Below are 23,841 nucleotides of genomic sequence, written 5' to 3'. Positions count from 1 at the left end.
ATGTCTTCACAAATCTAGAAGCAAAGCTCCAATGACCCAGATAACCTCTCTTCAGTGGTACTGAGATAATCAATAACATACCATATATAGGAAATATGTATAAATGAAACATGCATTATTAATTGATTGCTAGCAAAGACTTCTTGACTGGATTAGCAGACAGAGCAGGAGACTCAGCAGTTATCAGGAAAAACATGAATATGTCATCTTCCAGAAATTCTAAAGTATAGTAACAACATGCCTCCCCTAAAACTAGATCTCATATTTTTATCCTATTATAGGAAATCACACTTAACTATGGTATTATTTCATTATCAGAAAAAGTGGACTGTCTTACAGCTGTTTCTAAATTATCAGCTGTTCTATCACCAAGAATATAACTTTCTTAAAAATATTCTTTTTGGCTCATGACAGATACAGGAAACAATATTCTCATAAAATAGCTCTTCAGATGCACTGCATCTATTTTACAAACCAACTATCGCAATTATCTTGTATATAAGTGGAAATGTATGTGCAATGTACCAATTTGCAAAGAAGCAATTCTAGAATATGACTCAAAATTAAAACAAGATCAATTTATTGCTGGGCGCGGTGGCTCAAGCCTGTAATCCCAGCACTTTGGGAGGCCGAGACGGGCGGATCACAAGGTCAGCAGATCGAGACCATCCTGGCTAACACGGTGAAACCCTGTCTCTACTAAAAAATACAAAAAACTAGCCGGGCGAGATGGCAGGCGCCTGTAGTCCCAGCTACTCGGGAGGCTGAGGCAGGAGAATGGCGTAAACCCAGGAGGCGGAGCTTGCAGTGACCTGAGATCCGGCCACTGCCCCCCAACCTGGGCGACAGAGCGAGACCCCACCAAAAAAAAAAAAAAGATCAATTTATTAAAATTATAACTACTTTTCAATCACTATAACTTTACTGAATTAAAAACTCAATCTGCAAACTCATATAAAAAAAAATCTCCAAACTCACATTAAAAAAAATCAATTAAGTTTGAGAGTAGGTTTTTTCAAATTAAAAAAATTAAATCAAAACGAATGTGACAAGGTAATTGGCATCATTTTGCATTCTTTATCCTTAAATTTTGTGACACTATTTGAAAAGGCAACCCCAAAATTAATTTCATTGGTTTGTGGCTTTAAATCAGATTGTTCTCTGAATTTACAGTGCCTGCCTAGCAACTTAAAGATGAACAAGCTAATCTATAAAGAGGGTGGTTTCTCTAATCAACCCCCAACATGGGTGTATCTGTGTTAACACACAGGTTTTAACAAATATAAGACTGAGACTAAGGGAAGTTTAAAAATTAGAGGTTCTTAGAACATGCACATTCTCACTCTCACAGTAAAGCGCTTTCACCAGTTTTGGTGTTTTGGTCAAATAATTTATATAAATGCACTAATAAAATACTTGTTTAATTGCATATTAAAAACAGTGATTTTCAGGATACAGTCCATAAGAAAAGAGGGTTGGGTTTGTTTCTAAGCAATATAATGTATAAGTGGGCAGGTAATATATTTATGAAAATGAGGAAGTAAGCATGAAACATGACATATCTTTAAGAAGTTAACAGAAAAACCAGGCAAAAGAATGGCACCACAGTGGAAAAAATCTGTGTTGGAATCAGATTGTTTGAGTTGAAATCCTGTTTTTGCCACTTACTAGATGTGAGATTTTTGAGCTCTTTATTTAACTCTCTAAGCTTCAGTTTCTTCATCTATAAAATGGCTACAATAACAGTGCCAATCTCATAAAGTTATGAATATCAAGTGAGATAAAACATGTAAAGTGCTGTAATGCATGAAATATAGTAAGCGCTCAAAAAGTTTCAACTATTACAAATATTGTCATTAAAATAAAAAAAAAGAATTCTCTATAAGAACTTCAGAGACATGAGTACTCCTTCCAGATTTGAAACTGACATTTGCAAGGACTGTTCTTTCAGCAAAAAAAAAAAAAAATGAGATGGAGAGGGCTGTATGATGTGTTAGACCCATCCTGCTACCAGAAATTCCCTATTCCAGCAATCTGGTAACGGTGAAAATCACTATACATTTACTCTTTTGCCTCAACATTCTAGAAAGATATAGCTCAGAATGTTGCTTCTAGAATTAGAAAATAAATAGAATATATTAAAAATTAATGATAAACTTCCACTTCAGCAATGAATAGGACCTTTTCTCTTATAAGTATGTGGCATTTTATGACATTTAAAATATATAAACTAGAGTGAAGCTTAAAAACAACACACAGTCAGGCTATGAGAAGGGTGACAATACATCCTCATTTGCCGGGACATTCCCAGTTTATGCCTGCAGTCATGGCATAATTATTAATAGCTTGAACTCTTTAATTTTCAGAAGCAAACTACTTCGGGTAATAAATTATACTGTCACTTAGTTCTTAACTCACAAAATGTATTCTTTAAATTGACAGGTCTTAATTTCTTTTTAACAGGCAGCAAGTTTTGCTAAATCAAACAACCAAATATAAATTAATCTTCCTAAATTTATAGTAACAAATTTATGACTATAAATTTAGGAAGATCTTAGACATATACTTCAATGGTGTAGTGCCCACAGATTGAGAAAAGTGTAAGTATTCCACCTGCTTCTAAATTCAGGTCATGTTGCTAATTCTAACTTTGTACTCCATAACATCACACATACTTCATTCATTCATGCACTCATTCTAAATAGTTACTGAGTACCTACTATGTGCTGATCTTTGTAATAAGTACTGGGGAGAAAGTAACGGAAAAACCCCACATGTCTCATGGACTTCACAGTTCCTCTTACTTGAAATGTTAGTAGCTTTAAGACTGATGCAAAGCTTTCTGCCTGCCTGTTCTTTCTCCACACTCACTTTGTCTGATTCCCTCCAAATAGGAATCTTTGTGCCAAACAGTTTAGTGATCTCTGCTGTTTTTGAACTTATTGAAATAATATGGTGTGAAACATTCCAGGTTTATAGCAGTTATCCTAGCATGACTGGAATCAGAAGAAGAAAAAAAGCACCAAGAACAGTGAAAAAAAATGATAGTGCTATAACCACCAGGTGGCATGTCTCACCATTTAGCTAATAAAGAGGGTTCTTGAAAACACCAGGGGAAAAAGGTTTTCTCAGCCATTGCTCGGCCAACACGCTCCCTGCACTGGAGGCCCAACAGAAGGAATGTGCTTTATTAATCCTCCCAAGAAATGAAAACGATCCAATGACATCCATGGCCAGACATAATACAAGATTTAATTCAAGCTAAAAAATGTTTAAGAACTGTATAAAATATTTAAAACTCCTTTACCACAATCCTTCTAGAATCAAAGGCCTAGGAAAGGATTACAGAAAGTAATCTTCCTAGTTTCCAAAAGCTTACTTTAAACCATTCTAAATTAATGGAAATCAGTCCTCCAGGTGCACTGTGCCTCGCGACTTTCACCACAGAAATCCCTTCTAAACATGTCCTACTAACACTGTTCATCTTTTTGTATTATTTGTACCACTTCATAATACCATATTTTGTTTGGTACTATTACTTCTACTGTTATAGGTATGAATCTAGAGTCCTTTACTGAACTATGAGCTACTTGAGGGCAGAAATTACATTTTATGCCTCTTTCAAATCATTTGCTTGTATGGTGTAGCTATTTATGGCCCAACTCTATACTGCCCACTACCTGTTTTGGAAAGTCACTTTACTAATTCTCAGCTTTCTCATCAGAATTCATTCATTCATTCACCCTGTTATATATTGAGCACCTCCTATAAGCCAGGTATTGTTCTAGATTTTATAAACCAACAGTCAAAAACTCCTCCCTACAAAGAATATTCCAGTGAAGAACTCACAGAAAATTAACAAAATATAACACAATAAGTTAAACAGTGATAGTGCTATTTTTAAAACAGCAAAGGTTCAGGAATAATGCTGAATGATGGGGGAGGGGGAACTAATCTGATATTTCAAATATGGTGGCCCAGGAGGCCTAAATGCAAATAATCTGAGAGAAGTAGGGGAGAACATCGCACAGATAATGTGGGGGAAACGTATTCAGGGAAAGGAAGCAGCAGGCACAAAGCCCAGGCGCTGGAGCATGCCTGGAATGTCCAAACAAAAACAAGGAGGGTGGTGTGGCTGAATCCAGTGAATGAGGAGACAAGGAAGAGAAAATGAGGTCAGAGGGAAAATGGAAGGCCAGATCACATGAGGATCGGTAATTTATCATAAGGACTTTTGCCTTTATTTAGAGGGAAATGGCATGCTACTAGGTGGTTCTGAGCAGAAGACATGATCTATCTGACTTCATTTTTAAAGTATCACTTTGGACGCTGTGTTGAAACAGAATGAGGGATGGCAAGAGTGAAAGCAGGAGGCTCTAAGGAGATGATGCCTTTTACCCTGGGGAATGGCAGGGATCAAGAGAGAAATGATTTAATCTGCATATATTCTGCATATATTCTGAAGACCTCACGAGATTTCCTTACTGTTTTTTGTTTTTTTTTGTTTTTTTGTTTTTTTGTTTTTTTGAGACGGAGTCTCGCTCTGTCGCCCAGGCTGGAGTGCAGTGGCCGGATCTCAGCTCACTGCAAGCTCCGCCTCCCGGGTTTACGCCATTCTCCTGCCTCAGCCTCCCGAATAGCTGGGACTACAGGCGCCACCACCCCGCCCGGCTAGTTTTTTTTGTATTTTTTAGTAGAGACGGGGTTTTCACCGTGTTCGCCAGGATGGTCTCGAACTCCTGACCTCGTGATCCGCCCGTCTCGGCCTCCCAAAGTGCTGGGATTACAGGCTTGAGCCACCGCGCCCAGCCTCTTACTGTTTAAATAAACAGTGGAGTGTAAGAAAAAGATAAAAAATTGAGGAAAATTCCAAAATTTTGGCCAATGGAGTTGCTGTTAAACAAGATGGAGGAGAGTGAGGAAAGAGCAGATCTGGAGTGCTACACGTAAGTCCGTTAGGAAGCGGTTAAGTTTGAGACACCTTTTGGTCATCTCACCAGAGGCATGTTGAGTAGTTACCTAGATGTGTGCCTGTGTGTACACACATATATATGTACATATATTCTACTAAGTGGCTAAAATGAACAAATAGTGACAACACCAAATGCTGGCAAAGAGGCAAAAACAACTGGATCACTCATATACTGCTGGTATCAGTCTATGATGGAGATAAAAATTTGGGAGTTCTCAGCATAGGCTTGGTATTTAAAACTGCAAGCTGGGCGTGGTGGCTCACATCTGTAATCCCAGCACTTTGGAAGGCCAAGGCAGGTGGATCACCTGAGGTCAGGAGGTCAAGACCAGCCTGGCCAATATGGTGAAACACCATCTCTACTAAAAATACAAAAATTGGCTGGGTATGGTGGCACATGCCTGTAATCCCAGCTACTCGGGAGGCTGAGGCAGGAGAATCACTTGAACCCTAGAGGCAGAGGTTGCAGTGAGCTGAGATCATGCCATTGCACTCTAGCCTGGGCAACAAGAGTGAAACTCTATGTCAAAAATTAAAAAATATATAAAATAAAATAAAACTGTATGTTAGGTGAAATGACCAAGAAAATGAGTACAAAGGTAGGTCCAAAGACTAAGGTTTCTGGAAGGCCAACATTAAAAGGGCAGGGAGATGAGAAGAAACAGGAGACTGAGAATAAAGAGACAGTAAGGAAAGAAGAAATCCAGGAGTGTGTGCTGTCCTATGTGACTACTGAAGAATTATTTCAAGAAGTAGTAAGAAGATTTTAATAGCTACCTTGTTGAACCATGCTACAAAAATCTGACACGAGGTCAGTCACATCACTGAAGCTCAATTCACATGGCTTGATTTTCCCTCAATATAAACTTGCTAAATAGTATATTTAATTTCTTTTTGGTTTGTTCTGTTTTAATATCTGCTCCAACCAAACTCTGTGAGATAAGCTAACAAAAGACACTATTTTTGAGATTCCTCTCAATTTGCTATCTATAAGCAAGATTAATGAGCAATGAAATTGAACTAGACTACCAAAAGAATAACAATTTCTAACACAGTTTACTCACAACACTGGGAAATCCTGGGCTCAGAAGGCACCACTGCCTCACTACTACCAAGAAAACTTAAACATAAGTCAACTTTATTTATTCATTCAAAATTAATATAACAGGCTAGAGAACCCAGAAATAGACCTAGACAAATACACCCTAATGACTTTCAACAAAGGGGCAAATGCAATTTAACAAGGGAAGGATACCCTGTTCAACGAAGGGTCTGCAGTAATTTAACATCTATTGGGAAAACAATGAACCTTGACTTAAACCTCACGTCTTATACAAAATTTAACTCAAAATGGATCACAGACCTAAAACATAAAACTGTAACAATTTTAGGAAAGAACCATAGGAGAGAATCTTCAGGATCTAGGGCTAGGTGAAGAGCACAATCCATAAACGAAAAAATGATAAACTGGATTTCACTAAAATGTAAAATATGTACTCTGTGAAAGACATGGTAAAAAGAATGAAAAGACAAGCTACAAAATGAAAGAAATATTTGAAACCATGTATCTGACCAAGGACTCGTTTCTACAATGTATTTTTTAAACTCTTAAAACTCAACAGAAAAAAACAAGCACTCCAATTATATAAGGAATTTCACCGGAGGCAAATTAGCATATGAAAAAACATTCAACATTATTAGCCATGAGAGAAATGCAAATTAAAAGTAAGATACCACTCGACACCTATCAAAATGGCTAAAATAAAAAACAGTTGCAACAACAAACCGGTGGCAAGGATAACTAGATCATTCACACACTGCTGACAGGAATGTAAAATGCTATAGCCACTTTGGAAAACAGTTCGGCAATTCCTTAAAAACTAAAAATACACTCCTGGACATTTATCCCAGAGAAATGAAAACTTTTATATTTTCAGGTTGTTTAGCCATTCATATATTGAAGAACCTTTGAGATACACACAAATGTTCATAGCATCTTTATTCATAATAGTCAAAAACTGGAAAACAACCCAAAAGTTCTTCAACAGGTGAACAGTTAAACTGTAGTACACCCATACCATGGAATACTCTGTAATAATAAAAAGGAACAGACTTCCAAAAAACAGTCACGTGGTACTTAATGGCATTTCTGTCAATGACAGATCACATGTAGAACAGTGGTCCCATAAGATTATAATGGAGCTGAAAAATTCCTATCACCACGTGATGTCATAGCCACCATAATGTCTTAGCACAAGGCACTGCTCACGTTTGTAGTGATGTTGCTATCAATAAACCTACTGTACTACCAGTCATTAAAAAGTATAGCACATACAATTATGTACAGTATATAACTGGAGGAATAATAAACAAGTATGTTACTGGTTCACATATTTACCTATACCCTTTTCCATTATTTTAGAGTATACTCCTTCTACATATTCATTTTCTAAAGTTAACTGTAAAACAGCCTCAGGCAGGTCCTTCAGGAGGTATCTAGGAGAAGGCATTGTTATCACAGATGACAGCTCCATGAGTGTTACTGCCCCTAAAGAACTTCCAGTGGGACAAGATGTGGAGGTGGAAGACATACTGATGATCCTGACCCTGTGTAGGTCTAGGATGATATGCGTGTTTGTATTTTAGTTTTTAACAAAAAAGTTTAAAAAATAAAATAAAATTTTAAAATAAAGGCTTATGGAATGCATTAATCAAGGAAGAAAAAATTTTGTAAAGCCGTACAATGCGTTTATGTTTTAATCTAAGAGTTATTACAAGAGTCCAAAGTCAAAAGTGTTTTAGGTTTATGAATCAAAGTTACAGTAAGTTGAGATTAATTTATTATTAAAGCAAGAAAATTTTAAAGAAAATTTAAAATAAATTTAGTGTAGACTAAGTGTACAATATGTATAAAGTCTACAGTAGTGTAGAGTAATGTCCTAGGCCTTCACATTCACTCACCACTCACTCACTCACTCAGAGCAACTTCCAGTCCTACAAGCTCCATTTGCAGGAAGCACCCTATATAGGTATACCATCTTTTATCTTTTGTACTGTATTTTTACTGTGCCTTTTCTACATTAGATATGTTTAGATACACAAATGCTTACCATTGTATTACAGTTGCCTGCAGTATTCATTACAGTAACATGCTGGACAGGTTTACAGCCTAGGAGCAATAGGCTCTACCATACAGCCTAGGTATGCAGTAAGCTTTATCATGCAGGTTTGTGTAAGTGCATGTTCAGATAACCACGAAATGTCCTAAGAACACATTTCTCAGAACATATCTCTGTTGTTAAGCAACACATGACCACAAACAACTTGGATGGATCTCAAGGTAATTATGTTGAGTGAAAAAAACTAATTCCAAAAGGTGACAGATTGCATGATTCCATGTATGTAACATTCTTGAAATAAAATTTTAGAGAGTGAGACCAGATTTGTGGTTGCCAGTGGCTAGCGCTAGGGGTGGGAAGAACAGCTCCAGGGAGCTTTGTGGTAAGGGAACATTTGGTATCCTGACTGCAGTGGTAGTTACACAAATGTACATGAGATTAAACTTTATAGAACAATACACACACTATACAAAAGAATACTTACAAAACTGGAGAAATAGGAAGAAACTCTAGACACTGTACAAATGTCATATTTCTAGTTTGGATACTGTACTATAGTCATGCAAGATGACACTGTTCAGGAAACCGGGTGAAAGGTACATAGGACCTCTCTGTATGTTTTCTTTGTTTTTTTACAACTTCTTGTGAATCTATAATTTTCAAAATAAAAAATAAAACAGTGCTACAGTGCTAGTATTGTGGGTTTTTAAACCATTCATGTAAATATGCCAATCATGTAGAATATTCATATAAAAATTTGTTTTGTTTTGTTTTGTTTGAGACAGATTTTCGCTCTTGTTGCCCAGGCTGGAGTGCAATGGCACGATCTCGGCTCACTGCAACCTCCGCCTCCCGAGTTGAAGCGGTTCTCCTGCTTCAGCTTCCCGAGTAGCTGGGATTACAGGCACCTGCCACCACGCCCAGATAATTTTTGTATTTTTAGTAGAGACGGGGTTTCACCACGTTGACCAGGCTGGTTTCCAACTCCTGACCCCAGGTGATCTGCCCACCGTGGCCTCCCAAAGTGCTGGGATTACAGGCGTGAGCCCTGGCACCTGGTCAAAATTTGCTATTTTTTATAATAGGGAAGAAAGGGAAATTCTAATACTGAAAGCTTTAATAAAATCTCTGTAGAATAGTTCAAACTTCAGGTTTTCAATGTGATACAAAAAGGGGTAACCGGGATTTCACAGCATCCTAGAGTAAAAGGACATACGGATGAAAGATCACTGAGAAGACATTTGGACAAATATGGCCCACAGCCTGTTTTGTTATGGCCCACCAGTGAAAACGTAACCCTTTACATTTTAAAGGGTTACTAAAAGAAAAAAGAGAGAGAGAGAGGAATATGTGATACAGACTACAAGTGGCCTATAAAGCTTGAAATATTTATTACCTGGTCCTTTCAGAAAAGGTTTGTCAAGCCTTGTTCTATTGTATTCCTCAATAGATTATATGCCAACTTTAGAATTTTTTAAAAAGATAGTTCTCTTTTTACATTATCCATTTGTTCTTTTATAGTGAAGTCTTCAGCTTTTTTACCACGCCCCAATCCTGAATGCTCTCCTTAGTAAGAATGTTATTTCGGGACATCAGACTTGGCAAAGCTTACCCTTGGGAGTGCTGTCTTTAGGGAGCCCAACTTCCTGAATGAATTCCTAAAATCATGCCCCCACTCAGAAATACAGTGAGCCTCATCCACAGCAATGAGTGTGATGCCTATAAAAAAGAAAAACACGTAAAGGAAAATATAAAGCTCAAAAGGAAAAAATAAACTCATCTACATCTCCGAAGGAGAATAAATAACCAAAATCAAAGAATTTGGTTCCTATAAAAACAGAAGCATAAATACCATCATATTAACACCAAACATCATTATTGGAAATAGGGAGAGGGGAGATACATGAATAAAAGGCTTAAGAATTTTAAAAGGAAATATTTATGTATTAATCCAAAGAAGACATTTATTGGATCTCAGCTTTCATCACTATTCCTTGGAGAGATGAATTGCTTACTGTGACTTTGTCTCCAAAACTATCCACCTGCATTTCTCTTTGGTAATACCTTCAATTTTGTCTCATGCATTAGCTATTAAAAGAGATAAAAAGAGCCAGCAAATTTCTACTGAAATTAACTGCATCGCCATCCATGACTGATCACATATCATATTGCAAAGAGTCCTCTGAAATGCCAGTATCAGAGCACAGGAGGACAGTCACATTTTCTAATGTAAAATGGTATGGGAAGAGCTAAATCACATGATGTACAAAGTAGGTAAGAAGAAATGTAATTTGTTCTTTCTTCCTGTAGTAACCCCTCTGCTCTGCCCCCACACCAGACATACACACTGAAGCAGAATCAACAGTGTGTTGTAATGCATGTCAGAACAATGACTTCAGATTTTTCAAAGTAGTAACAGTAGTGCTTTTGCCCTCAATTAACAAATTGATACATAAGAATAATTTTTTCCTTCAATGAGTATGATCATTCTTTGATACTTCTCTGAGCATTAATAATGTTTGGACACTAAGAGGAGGATGATTAAAAAGCTCTAAAGTCAGACTGCCCAGATGCAGAACTTGGCTCCACTACCTGCCATGTGTATTACCTTAAGCAAGTTACTCAAGCTTTCCAAGTCTCAGTCCTCTCACAAGTAAAATGTGGATAATAATAGTACCTAACATTTTCTAGATGCTCTAAAGATTAAATTATATCATTCACATAAAATGCTAAAATAGGGCCTGGCACACACAAAAAAAATTGCTACTACTACTATTATGTTTAATAAATATCTATTATTATCCAAACACGTTTCTAGCAATAAAAAGACTAATAAAATACAATCCATGACCTGAGGAGTTCACAATTCTAAAAGAGGAGACAGACATGCAAATAAACAATTACAATTCATTGACATTACAAGTTACAACAGTCTTAAGATAGTGTGGAGGAGAAAGAAAGCCAAAAACAAAACAAAAAAAAAAAGACTAAACATGGGGGCAAAGTCAGTTATTTGTATCAAAATTCTCTGGGTACTACTGAGTGGCTGGAAAAAATTCAGTATTATCACTATAATTATTTTGGCTTTTGAAACTAAACCTGAGTGACTGATTGATTTCTCCCTCCTTCCTTCCTTCCTTCCTTCCTCCCTTCCTTCCTTCCTTCTCTCTCTCTTTCTCTTTCGTAACTAGGACTATAACAGGTACCATGCTTAGCTCATTTTTTTTTTTTCAGAGATGGGGTCTCACTGTGTTGCCCAGGCTGGTCTTGAACTCCTGGGTTCAAGCAATACTCCTACTTCAGCTCAGATTTTAAATTAAATAGGTTGAAACAGAGATGATGGTCTCTTTTACTTTAAAACTTTCCGTTTTTTTAAAAGCTTTAGTTACAGGTTTGACAAACTAGCTTTTAAAGGAGCTAAACCTTATCCCTCAAAATCAGTTTAGACAAGCTTTTGCCAACATTCACTTAAGTTAAAAGTCTGGTTGGTAAGGAGTCTCCCTATAAAACTATGTTTGCTCTTTCTGTTAAAAATCCAGACTACTTAAGTAATTTAACATTTACCGAAAAATGAGGAATCTGATTAGCTAAATGTCAGACTGCTGTACAAATAACACCCTGCGTATATTCATTTTTGCAAGCATTGTACAATTTCCCGCAACAAAAGGCAAAGGAAAATATTTCAAAAATAACTTTTATTTAATTTATCCCTTTTTATTCAACACTGAGTCAACCAGAGAACATTTTCATCCATTAAAAGCGAAGTACACTGCTCTAATAATTGCAGTGTTCATAATTCATCCATTACAAAAAAATAAAAATCGAGTTTTAACTACTTGTCGAAAGTATTAAGTATTTGCTTAAATACTTAAGCTTATTATTCATTTAACACTATCGCAGAAACAAAGCAAATAGTAAAAACGTACCCAGACCACTATAGACATAGACCCTAGCTTTTGCAATACAACCATGAAATTTATATATAGGGTAGTTATTCTTAATTCAAAGTGAAATATTCACAAGAACTTCATACAACCTAATAGGAAACATATCAAATTCATTGTCCATTAAAGGCAAAAAATATAGTATGTCAATAAGGGAGTTTAAGAGCTCATAAATGTACTCGTTGCTAATATATTTAATGAAATGTTAATTGCTGCCCTCATGCTGTTGTTAGTTTTAACACATACCAAAAAAGATACAAGTTTGTTTTCATTATATTGTTGGAAAAATTATCAAATGCTTTCCTACAGTTATATGAAAGTAACCGTTAAATGAGACGTTGCAATTTGAAAACCTAACCTATCTGGAATTATTTCAATACATAATTATACAACAAGATCATATGATATTAAAAAATTAAATTTGGTTAGGGCAACTGAAGGTGTGAAATAGGGGCATTTGCAATAGAAGCCATGATTGCAATTCTTGGATAGTTGAGCCTAACCACCAAGAAGAAAAAAAAATTCTTTTTTGAGGCATGGTCTCGCTCTGTTGCCCAGGATGGAGCACAGTAGCGTAATCTCGGCTCACCGCAGCCTCCATCTCCCAGGCTCAAACAATCCTCCTACCTCAGCCTCCCAAGTAGCTTGGACTACAGGCATGCACCACCAGGCTCGGCCAATTTTTTAAAAAATTATTTGTAGAGACAAGGTCTCACTAAACTGAGGCTTAAAATATTTTTAAGAACAAAAAAAAGTGCTATCAGCTTTTGACTAATTCTATATTTATACTTTCTAGGAAATAAACTCTGACTTATCCAAGTTTTTGGTTTTTGTAATAAATCAAACTCACTAGTGGCAACTAATCAAAGGTACTGTGGTTTCCAACCCTGGCTATACATCAGAATCACCTGTGAGAAGCCACCAATGCCAGGTGCCACCCCAGGCCTGTTAAATCAGAATTTTCAAGGTTGGGGGTTGGTTACCTACATTTTTTTTAAGTTTGAAAAGTGATTCTTATGAACAAAGAGAGTACAAAACCACTACATTGACTTAATTTAGATACAGAACATGAAAAACAAGTAAATTAAAATTTCATAGAACTAGGATTCAACATTCATTCAACAATATGTTTAAGTGCCTATGTGCCAAGCACACTGCATTGGGGAAATATAAATTTTAAAAAGTGGTATTTTTCCCTTGAAAAGTTTATAGCCTAGCAGAAGAAAACAGATACATAAACAGGTAATTATGCTAACAGAGCCTAATTTCTGTAGCAAAAGGAATTATAGAGTATCATGGGATAAGATAGGTGAAACGCCAAGTTAGAGAGTCAGATTTCTTGGAGGAAGTAATGTTTGAAATAAATTTTAACAGAAGTGAAATCCAGTGTCCATCCATAGGTTTAACTTTAAAGATTAACTCAGTAAGTATTTACAGAGATCTTTCTTTACCACTTACCAATATCAGCCTCAAGTTGCTGGAGTAGGCCCATGTTACCTGAACAGTATTCTGGAGTTATGTATACAATCCGGTATTTGCCTCTGTAAAAACAAACAAAACAAAAGAAAAAAAAAAAAAAAAACAGGAAAGGAAACATATTAACAATAAAGAAAACAATCATCTCAAGGAATTACAACTTAAAATCAAAATACCTGATGAATGTTTAAATACTTTATGTCACGAAAATCTAAAAGATTGCTATATACATGCAGAGAATGCTTACCTCTTCTGAGAGAAAAATGAGGATGACTCACTAAAGACTAAATATAAAAATAAAGCCCTATTGTATTTTCCAAACCCAATTCCAGTCTCTTCCTAAGGGCTGGCTAATTTCTTTTAAGTGGGATCTATGAAACATTCCTTTATCCTTAATACAAAATTCAATATACACTTATGCTAGCTTGAGTTAATTTCTATCCTGGGTAGACAGAATCCTAATTAAGACACTGTTCGTAACAAGGCTAGGTCTGGGGCAAAATATTTACAGAGTCTGTGCTCCATTCTATGAAATGAAGACCTAGATCAAACCAAATGTAATGAAACTTAATTTTCTATATGGAAAGACTTTAAAAGCATTCACCTATCCATTCAACAGATGTTTAAGTGTCTACTGTGCGCCAGGCACTGTGCTTTCACAAGGAATCAAATATTAACAAAACAGATATGCCTTTATCTTTATGAAATTAACATTGTATTCTAATTAACATAGGAAACAGTATAAAGAATAAACTCTGGGCCGGGCGCGGTGGCTCAAGCCTGTAATCCCAGCACTTTGGGAGGCCAAGACGGGCGGATCACGAGGTCAGCAGATCGAGACCATCCTGGCTAATACGGTGAAACCCCGTCTCTACTAAAAAATACAAAAAACTAGCCGGGCGAGGTGGCAGGCGCCTGTAGTCCCAGCTCCTCGGGAGGCTGAGGCAGGAGAATGGCGTAAACTCGGGAGGCGGAGCTTGCAGTGAGCTGAGATCCGGGCACTGCACTCCAATCCAGGCGACAGAGCGAGACTCCGCCCCCCCCCAAAAAAAAAAAAAAAAAGAATAAGCTCTGATGTCAAACTGCCCAGTTCTACTTCTTACAAGGTAAGTGATGTTAGCCAAGTTACTTTGCCATGCCCAGTTTCTTTGGTATAAAACAGTGACAATAATTATCAAGACAGCTAATTGTTTCGATATCTAGATTCAAGGTAAACTCAATCAAAATCCCAGCAGGCACTTTGGTTGAAAAGGTGATGCTGACATGCTCACAGAAATACAAAGGACATAGAACAGCCAGAAAAACTCTGAAAGAAAAGAACAAAGCTAGAGGCCTTGCACTATCTGATTTCCAGGTTTATTATAAAGCTATAGTAATCAAGACACCAATCAAGACAGACATAGATACACAGAACACAGAATAGAGAGTGCAGCAAATGACCCACATATATGCAGTCAATTTATTTTTGACAAAGGTACAAAGTCAATTCAGTGTAAAAGCATAGTCTTTTTTAAAAATGGAGCTGGAACAATATGTGAAAAAAATATAAACTGTAATCAATACCTCCTACAATAGACAACATTTACTAAAAATGAATCATAAATCTAAATGTAAAACTTAAAACTATAAAACTTTTAGGAGAAAACATAACAGCAAATCTTTGCAACCTTGGGTCAAAACACTAAAAGCAAAAATCCCTAAAAAACAAATCGACAAACTGGACTTTATCAAAATGAAAACCTGCTGCTCTTCAGAAGAACTGTGTGGAAAGTATGAAAAGTCATAAACTAGGAGAAAATGTTTTCAAAGCATATATCAAATAAAGAATTTATATTCAGAATACAGAAATGACTATCAAAACTCAATAAGTAAAAACAAGCAGAAGATTTGAACAGGCACTTCCTCAAAGAAGATATACAGATGGCCAGTAAGTGTATGAAAATATGTTCAATATAATTAGTCATTAGGGAAAAGCAAACTAAAAATAAAATGAGACACTATTAGAATGGCTTAAATTAAAGATCAGCTAGACTAAGTGATGGCAAGGATGGGGAGGAACTGGACCTCTCATACACTGCTGGTGGGAACATCCCATGATACAATCACTCTAAAAAGCTTGATAGTTTCTTAAACAAAGAATTAAAAAATAGTCCAGTAATTCCACTCTTAGGCATATATGCAAAAGCACTGAAAATGTATGTTTATAAAAAAATTGGTACACAAATGTTCATAGCACCATTATTCATAACAGCCAAAAAGGAAACAACCCAAATGTTCATCACTGATGAATGAATTTTTTAAAATGTGTATGCCCATACTATGGAATATTATTTAGTCATAAAAAAAGACTGAATGAAGTACTGATAAGATTACGCTAAGTGGAAGAAGCCAGACACAAAAGACCATATACTGTATGAGGTCATTTATAGACATATCCAGAATAGGCAAATCATAGAGACAGAAAACAGAATAGTGGTTGGAAGTGGGTAGAACAGAGACAAAAGTCCGGGCAGATTGGCTCACGCCTGTAATCCCAGTGTTTTGGAAGGCTGAGGTGGGACAATTACTTGAGCCCAGGAGTTTGAGAACAACCTAGGCAACAGAGCAAAATCTCATCTCTATTAAAAATAAAACAAATTAGCCAGGTATGGTAACTTGTGCCTACAGTTCCAGCACTCAGGAGACTGAGGTGGGAAGATCGATTGAGCCCAGGAAATCAAGGCTGCAGTGAACCATGATCATGCCAGTGCACTCCAGCCCGGGTGACAAGGGGAGACCCTGTCTCAGAAAAAAAGAAAAGAAAAGAAAAGGGACAATAGGGAATGACCACATAATGGGTACGGAAATTCTTTTGGGAGTTAGGAAAATGTTCTGGAATTAATATATAGTAATATATTTATATATATAATATATAATATTACTATATATTATATAGCAATAATGTTATATATTATATATTATACTATATATTATTACTACACCAAAACCCACTGGACTTTAGTAATGATTACAATGGTAAAAGTGGCTGGGCGTAGTGGCTCATACCTATAATCCCAGCACTTTGGGAGGCCGAGGAGGGCAGATCACGAGGTCAGGAGATCGAGACCATTCCTGGCTAACACGGTGAAACTCCATCTCTACTAAAAGTATAAAAAAATTAGCCGGGCGTCATGGCGGACGCCTGTAGTCCCATCTACTTGGGAGGCTGAGGCAGGAGAATGGCATGAACCTAGGAGATGGAGCTTGCAGTGAGCCGAGATCACGCCACTGCACTCCAGCCTGGGCAACAGAGCAAGACTCCATCTCAAAATAAAATAAAATTAAAAAATGGTAAAAGTTATGTTCTGTGAATTTTATCTCAATTAGAAAAAAGAAAGTTAAACATATATCCATCACATGTTCCAGTCATTCCACTCCTTCATATATAATCAATAAAATGAAAACATATGTCCATACAAAGACTTATACAGGAATGTTCACAGCAGCTTTATTTGTAATAACTCAAAACTGGAAACAATCCAAATGTCTATCAGGTGAATGGATAAACAACTTGTTGGATATCCATAAAATGTAATCCACTTAACAATAAGAGGAATGAACTATTACTCAATGTAATAACATGGATGTATCTCAAAATAATTACGCTGCATTATTTAAACCAGACAAAAAAAAGAGCACATAAAATATGATTGACTCCGTGTATATATAATTTTAGAAAACGCAAACTAGTCTATAGTAACAGGAAGGAGATCAGCAATTACCTGGTGACGGGGATTGAAACAAAAAGGTAAACTTTGTGGGTGATGAATATGTTCATTATCTGGATGAGGGTTTCGTGAGTGCACACCTGTGCCAAAACTTATCAAATTATACTTTCTCAGCATATAAAATTTATTGTAAGTCAATTATACCTCAATAAAGGTGATTTAAAATGCTTAGAAAAAAAGAAAACATGTTCACGAAAATATTTTACAAGGATGTGTATAGCAGCTTTATTAGTCCAAAACTAGAAAAATAGCCTAGGTGTCTATCAATAAGAAAATGTAAAAACAAACTGTGCTATATTCAATGAAATACAATAAAATAACACTCAGATATTTAAAAAAACAAACAAACAAACAAACAACTATGCCAGGTGCAGTGGTTCACACCTGTAATCCCAGCACTTTGGAAGGCCAAGGCAGGAGGATCGCTTTCTAATTTTATCTCAGAAAAAAGAAAGTTAAACATATATCCACCACAGGATCCAGTCATCATACTCCTTGCAGCTTTATTTGTAATAATCCAAAACTGGAAACAATCCTGAGGCCAGGAGTTCAAGACCAGCCTGGGCAACCAAGCAAGATCCTGTCTCTACAAAAAATTTAATAATTAGCCAGGCATAGTGGAACATGCCTGTGGCCCTAGGTACTTGGGAGGCAGGAAGATAGCTTGAGCCCACTAGTGAGAGGCTGCAGTAAGCTATGATTGCACCACTGTACTCTAGCCTGGGTGACAGGAGACCGTGTCTATAAAAAACAAAAACAAAACAAAACAAAACCAAAAACTACTGACACATGCAACAGCATGGAAGAATCTCAGAAACATTACACCAAATGAAAGAAGTCTCACACAAAAGAGTTCATATTGTGTCAACACATTTATATAGCATTCTACCAAACTACGGTAGAGAAAATCAGAGCAGAGGCTTGCCTAGGATGGAGGATGGAAGGACAGACTGCGGAGAGACATGAAGAAACTTTCTAGAGTGTCAGTAATATTCTATATCTTCTTAGAGGTTTGGTTTACATCTTTGTATGTATTTATCAAAACTCAGTAAATACATGTGTATCTCATGTGTATGTATATACTAATATGTATGTAAAGAAAGCAGCTGCTTAATGGGCAGGGGTGTTCTTTTGGGAGTGATGAAAATGTTCTGAATTAGAACATGCATATATATGCATATATATTAATATATGTGTATGTATATACATGTGTATATATGTTTGTGTGTGTACATATATATATACACACGCACACAAAATGGGTGTGTGTATGTGTGGCTGAGATGATATCCTCCTTAGGAATTACATCATGATAGAATTGGTTGGGCAAGAGACCTAGAATCCAGTCCCTGATCAGTCAGTCATTGAATGACTTTGGGCAAATTACTTGTCTCTGAGCCTCAGTTTTCTCATCTATAAAATGAGACAAATCTTGATACTCTCCAACTTCTCTTCCAAAACCAAAATTTTTATAATTCTGTGACTACAATGTGAATCTTATAGCCCAAGAACTGAGAATAACAGATTTCTTCAAGTTTGAAGGATTTAAAAAGTAACAGTCCTGCAAAGGTACTATAAAAAGAAAGTGCATTTTAAAATCATGGACTTTTCTTCAGGCATTTAATAAAATTTGTTTGTGTACAAAATTCTCTCATATACCACAGACATCTGACCACATGATTAGAAATCACAGAAATTACTCACAACTTCCTCAGCAACATGTAATTCACCCATGTAACAAACTTGCTCATGCAGCCCCATGAATCCAAATTAAAAGTTGAGGGGAAAAAAATTACTCACAATTTAATGTCTGTTAGAACATTTTCTGACTGTGCTGATCCAAGGAAGCAAGTTGGGATGTTCGACATTCTATAAGAAGAAAAACAAATATTCTGGCCCCGTGTACACACTACACATATCAATTTGATTCTTAAGTGAGCAAGAATAAAGAAATATAATAATGTATATTCCTGTTCTTTGCAATTTTCTTTTTTGTCACTTACTAACTTGATAAGCAAATGTCTTCAAGGGCCTTATCAGAATGCAAGTTTTTAAGGTGGGTCTTTGAAAGAGACTGTTAAGTTCAGGGCAGCAGGAGATGACCGGGAGGGTAAAGGAATAGGTTGCTAGAACCTATTCCTTCTATCTAACTGTATGTTTGTACTCATTAACCAACAATAGGGTAACTATAGTTAACAACAATAATACTGTATATTTCAAAGCAACTCGAAGAAAAGATTAGAAATGTTCCCAGCACAAAGAAATGATAAACGTTCAAGCTGATGAACAAGTGCCCTGATTTGATCAAGTGTATTTTATATGAGTGTGTCAAAATACTACAGTACCCCATGATTATGTAAAGATATTATGTATCAATTTAAAAACAGATTGCAAGCTCAGGTTGAAGAAGCTGAAAATTTTTTCATAGATAAAAAATATACTTCCATGTATACACTTCTTATCAAGCTAAAAAGCAAGCATAACAGAAACAGAAAATAATTTTGAGATATTCAGTGTAAACCAGCATAAAGTAATAATGGTTTTTAAAAGAATTTTATCAGGGCCACCTGGTAGCTTTGAATTACAGAGAACACAAGAAAGAAGATAAGCTCTTCCACTGAAGTGTCATTTATTACTGATAAAGATAAAGCAATACCTGCAGAAATGTGTTATTGTGAACTAGATTTTAACATGCATGATGGATCAGATGTTTCACCCGCAGAAGAAAAAAAGAGGGTGATGCTGCAGCAATGATAACATGACTTACTTAAGCTGTAGCACTTGGTCTTCCATCAGAGAAATAAGGGGAGAGATGACAAGGCCAATCTTGCCTACATAAACAGGTGGATACTGGAAGCACAAACTCTTTCCATATCCTTGAAATGAAAAAAAAAAAAATGCTCATAGAAATAAAATAAACCTTTGACACTTTCATTTCTTTTTACGATGTACTTATACAGATGAATGGTCAATACTAGTATGCTATCTTTCTAAAAGCTAATTGATACATAAATCTGAGCATCTGTTCTCTGTTCACTCTCTTCTATATTTTACATCATTTGTAGTTGCATTTGTATTTTGAGAGGTTAATGAAAGATTATTTCAAACTCTTCATGCTTTATTTTTAAAGGATTAGGTTATTTGCTTAAATACAACTTACCAGTTGCCATGACAGCAACATTATCTCTTCTTTCTTCCAATACTGAATGAATCACTTTCCACTGAACTCTTGAAGGTGAAAAGCAAAAAGCTATTTTGTTTTATTAATAAGAAACCCAAGGTACAAATTAAAATCCATTCAATTTTCATTTCCTTTAATAGAATTTATTTTCGAACTTCATACATAAATCTGCACAAACCTGGAACTTTAAAACAATGAATGCCATTTGAGCAACCTCCCATTCAAGCTAACTAACAACTACCATTTGGTATATGTATTAAATTTCATTACATATATCTAAAGTAAAAAACAGATTCTAAGCTTCATAGTAGATATCCAAAAGAATCAATACTTCAAAATAATAAGAGAAATGCTCCAGGGACAAGGACTGACTGAAAAGGGAAATAAGGGAACTCTGTGAGGTGATGATAATAATATCTCTTGATAAGAATTTGGGTTACATGGGTATGCACATGTATACTTAAAATTTGCAAATGTACACTTAAAAAGTTTTATATTTCCTTATGTGCAAATTTTACATCAAAAGAAAAAACTGTAAGTAAATATTTAACTCGTTAATAATTTACATGCTGAAATCCTTAGGTGGAAGTGTAATGGTGTCCTTAATTGACCCTGAGATGTATATTAAAACTGGAATGAATTAATGGATGGATAGAGAGATATGAACGTGATACGTGATAAAACAAGTATAGTAATGATAGTAGAATTTAGGTGGTGGGAATACAGACATGCACAGAAAAAAAACTATTTCAACTTTACTACATCTTAGAAAATTTTCTTAATATCATGGGAAAAAAAATTGGAGAGGTGGTCTTCTGGCATGCTGTTAATGACCTATTCTTAACTAAGTGCTGGCTACAGGGTGCCCAGTTTATGAAAATTCATTGATCTCTACACCATGTGCACTTTTCTGTATGTAAGACATAAATAAAAAATGTTTAAGATCAAAAGAAAAGAGGAAAGAAATACTTCAGTAGATTACATTTTAAATTCTCAGAATAGGAAAAATCCAGTCTAGATTTTCACATGCTTATTAGTTTTATTCATATTTACTTGTTCATCTCATTCTTATTCATCTCATTTAATCCTTACAAAAATGTGCCTGTTAGATGTAAACATATTTTGAGTACATTAAAATAGATAAGATTATCACTATTCCTCAAATTGTTGTATTAAGAACTTCTAGTACATCTGCATGTTCTGGGTAATATACACAAAACAGGCACATAGACACTCGTTTAATGAAAAACAAGTCAGTATTAAATTAACACTTATTTATAAGTATCTTTAAACAAGTTTCTACTCAGAACTGCTCAGTTAAAGGAAAACCATTTTTCCTCACTTATAAAAAACAATTTGCAGAAATGAATTTTATACAAATTATCACTTTGAAATAATTTTGTAGTCACATAGAAAAAACAGTGTGGCATGTATAACCATAGTAAGGTTGTGCTGTTGCTGTTAAGTAGACAGGTTATTTGCCTTTTCCCTTGTTTTAAAGAGAATACTAAATATGTGATTTGATTAACTGAGATTATACTCACGGTTTAAAACTGGAATGGCCAAAGTACATCTTGAGGCAAGTAACTTGCTCTTCATTGGGTGCTGGCAACAAAGAGTCTTGAAATAAAATAAAATGGGCATTTATGTTCAAATAGAAAAATACCACATAGAGGGAGAAAACAGGTCATTTCATTGGCTTCTTTGAAAGAATACAGTGATAGCTACCATGGGTTAATGTTTTCTGTTTTTCAATTTCAATATAAATTGGTCTTCTGGGTACCATATATGACACTTGGATTACTTTTAAGTATTAGAATTTTGTTGTGATTCACACTTTGCCAGGACTATTAAAAAAAAAAAAAACTGATGTTTTAGAATCAGGAATACTTCTAAAGGCTAACATTTAAATGTTATAACATAACAATCCAAATGTTATAATATAACCAACCTTCAATTAATAGTAATCAGAAATTACATTAGTGCTACACTAAAAAAGTCCACAGATAAAATAAAATCTTCGTTTTAGTTACCTAAAGCTAAATGTAGTTACACCTAAATTTAGTTACCAAAATCTCATTTAGTTTAGTTACCTAAATCTAATTTAGTTAGGAAAAGTTAGTTACCTACATCTTTGGTCAAAATTCTAACTGCACAGCACAATGAAGTTACGTTAGCTCTGCCCAACTCACTTTCCCTGTCCACAGTGAGCTTGAAAGATTCCTGAGTAGCCAAGAAAGGGCAATACAAAGAATCAAGATAATTTACCACGAAACAATGAAAGTTCATGATTAGAGTTCTCAGCTTTAATAATTCTAAATGAGAACTATAATGATTTGGAGAAATCACATCTGTATTTAATACAAAAAAACAAAGGGAAAGGTATTTTATCATCATAATGCAACTATTACTCTATTTTTCTAAGTAGTAAGATTGTGCTTTACGGAGACAAAAGCACTAAGGAGACAAAAACTTATAAGGATCCAATAATTAATTATATGCCACAAAGTCCCTGACCTCCAAACCATCCAGAACTGGATCCTAAGTTAAATTCAGTGGTAGGAATCACAGGTGAGTCATTTCAAACACACTCCAGTGCTTACCCTTATCATCATCTTCTTCCTCTTCATTAGCTTCATTTTCATCATCTTCTTCTTTAGTTGGAAGACCCAGATTTCTTTCCATATCTAAGCATTTAGAATGAGTTGGTTCTACCGTGCCACTATTGAGGTTTTCTAAAGACTGAAAGTTTAAAAGAAATTTTAAAACAAAACCACTGACAGTGTCGCATCTTTTTCACCAAACACAAAAGGACTATTATTAACGGGGCCTACAATTTTGTTGAAAGCTGGCAGATGTGCAAGCCATACTACAAAAGAACATGTGTGCTCCAGTTTAAATATGTGCTCATGAATGGTTTCTAAGGCGCAAGGCCAAAGATGGAACATTTCCAGCAAAAACAAGGCTCATTAATAGCATATAATAAACTGCCCCTGAGGAAAGCTATCATAAATTTTAAATTTGGATAATTTAAAACATTTTTTCTTTATTGCACTTCAATATTTTCAATTCCCAAGTAGTAAACGTGGATTTTAATGTCATTTTGTAACAAGTTTCTCTATATCAGGTCAGTCATATTATTTTGAATAAGGCTGAAACTATAAGCAAACAATAAATGTGTTTTGGAATTCTCAAAACAACAAAAGATTCCAATCATTTTAGAAAAGGAATTTTACAAACATGAAATAAAGTTATTTGTTTTTATTTTGGCTTGACAGTATCTGACATTCTCCCCTAAATAAAGATTATCTATTTCAAGAATATTTCGGCCAGGCGCGGTGGCTCAAGCCTGTAATCCCAGCACTTTGGGAGGCCGAGACGG

The 23,841-nt window shown here is 35.5% G+C and overlaps 1 protein-coding gene across 2 annotated transcripts in view; it reads right to left on the bottom strand.

Annotated features, from left to right (window-relative positions):
* WRN (WRN RecQ like helicase) overlaps nucleotides 1-23,841 on the bottom strand; it is a 145,738-nt gene that overhangs the window by 65,814 nt on the left and 56,083 nt on the right. For both annotated transcript variants that reach the window (XM_017857254.1, XM_017857246.1), the window contains 7 exons: nucleotides 23,063-23,201; nucleotides 22,004-22,079; nucleotides 20,439-20,506; nucleotides 20,046-20,154; nucleotides 19,079-19,147; nucleotides 13,494-13,576; nucleotides 9,704-9,810 (listed from right to left, as the gene is read on the bottom strand). In XM_017857254.1, the coding sequence (XP_017712743.1) occupies nucleotides 9,704-9,810; nucleotides 13,494-13,576; nucleotides 19,079-19,147; nucleotides 20,046-20,154; nucleotides 20,439-20,506; nucleotides 22,004-22,079; nucleotides 23,063-23,201 (651 nt within the window). The remainder of the gene's footprint in view (nucleotides 1-9,703; nucleotides 9,811-13,493; nucleotides 13,577-19,078; nucleotides 19,148-20,045; nucleotides 20,155-20,438; nucleotides 20,507-22,003; nucleotides 22,080-23,062; nucleotides 23,202-23,841) is intronic.

Source organism: Rhinopithecus bieti, unplaced genomic scaffold (genome assembly GCF_001698545.2).
Source record: "Rhinopithecus bieti isolate Rb0 unplaced genomic scaffold, ASM169854v2 scaffold_2077, whole genome shotgun sequence".
Lineage (NCBI taxonomy): Eukaryota > Metazoa > Chordata > Mammalia > Primates > Cercopithecidae > Rhinopithecus > Rhinopithecus bieti.
This window is presented reverse-complemented; position numbering and strand designations above follow the sequence as displayed.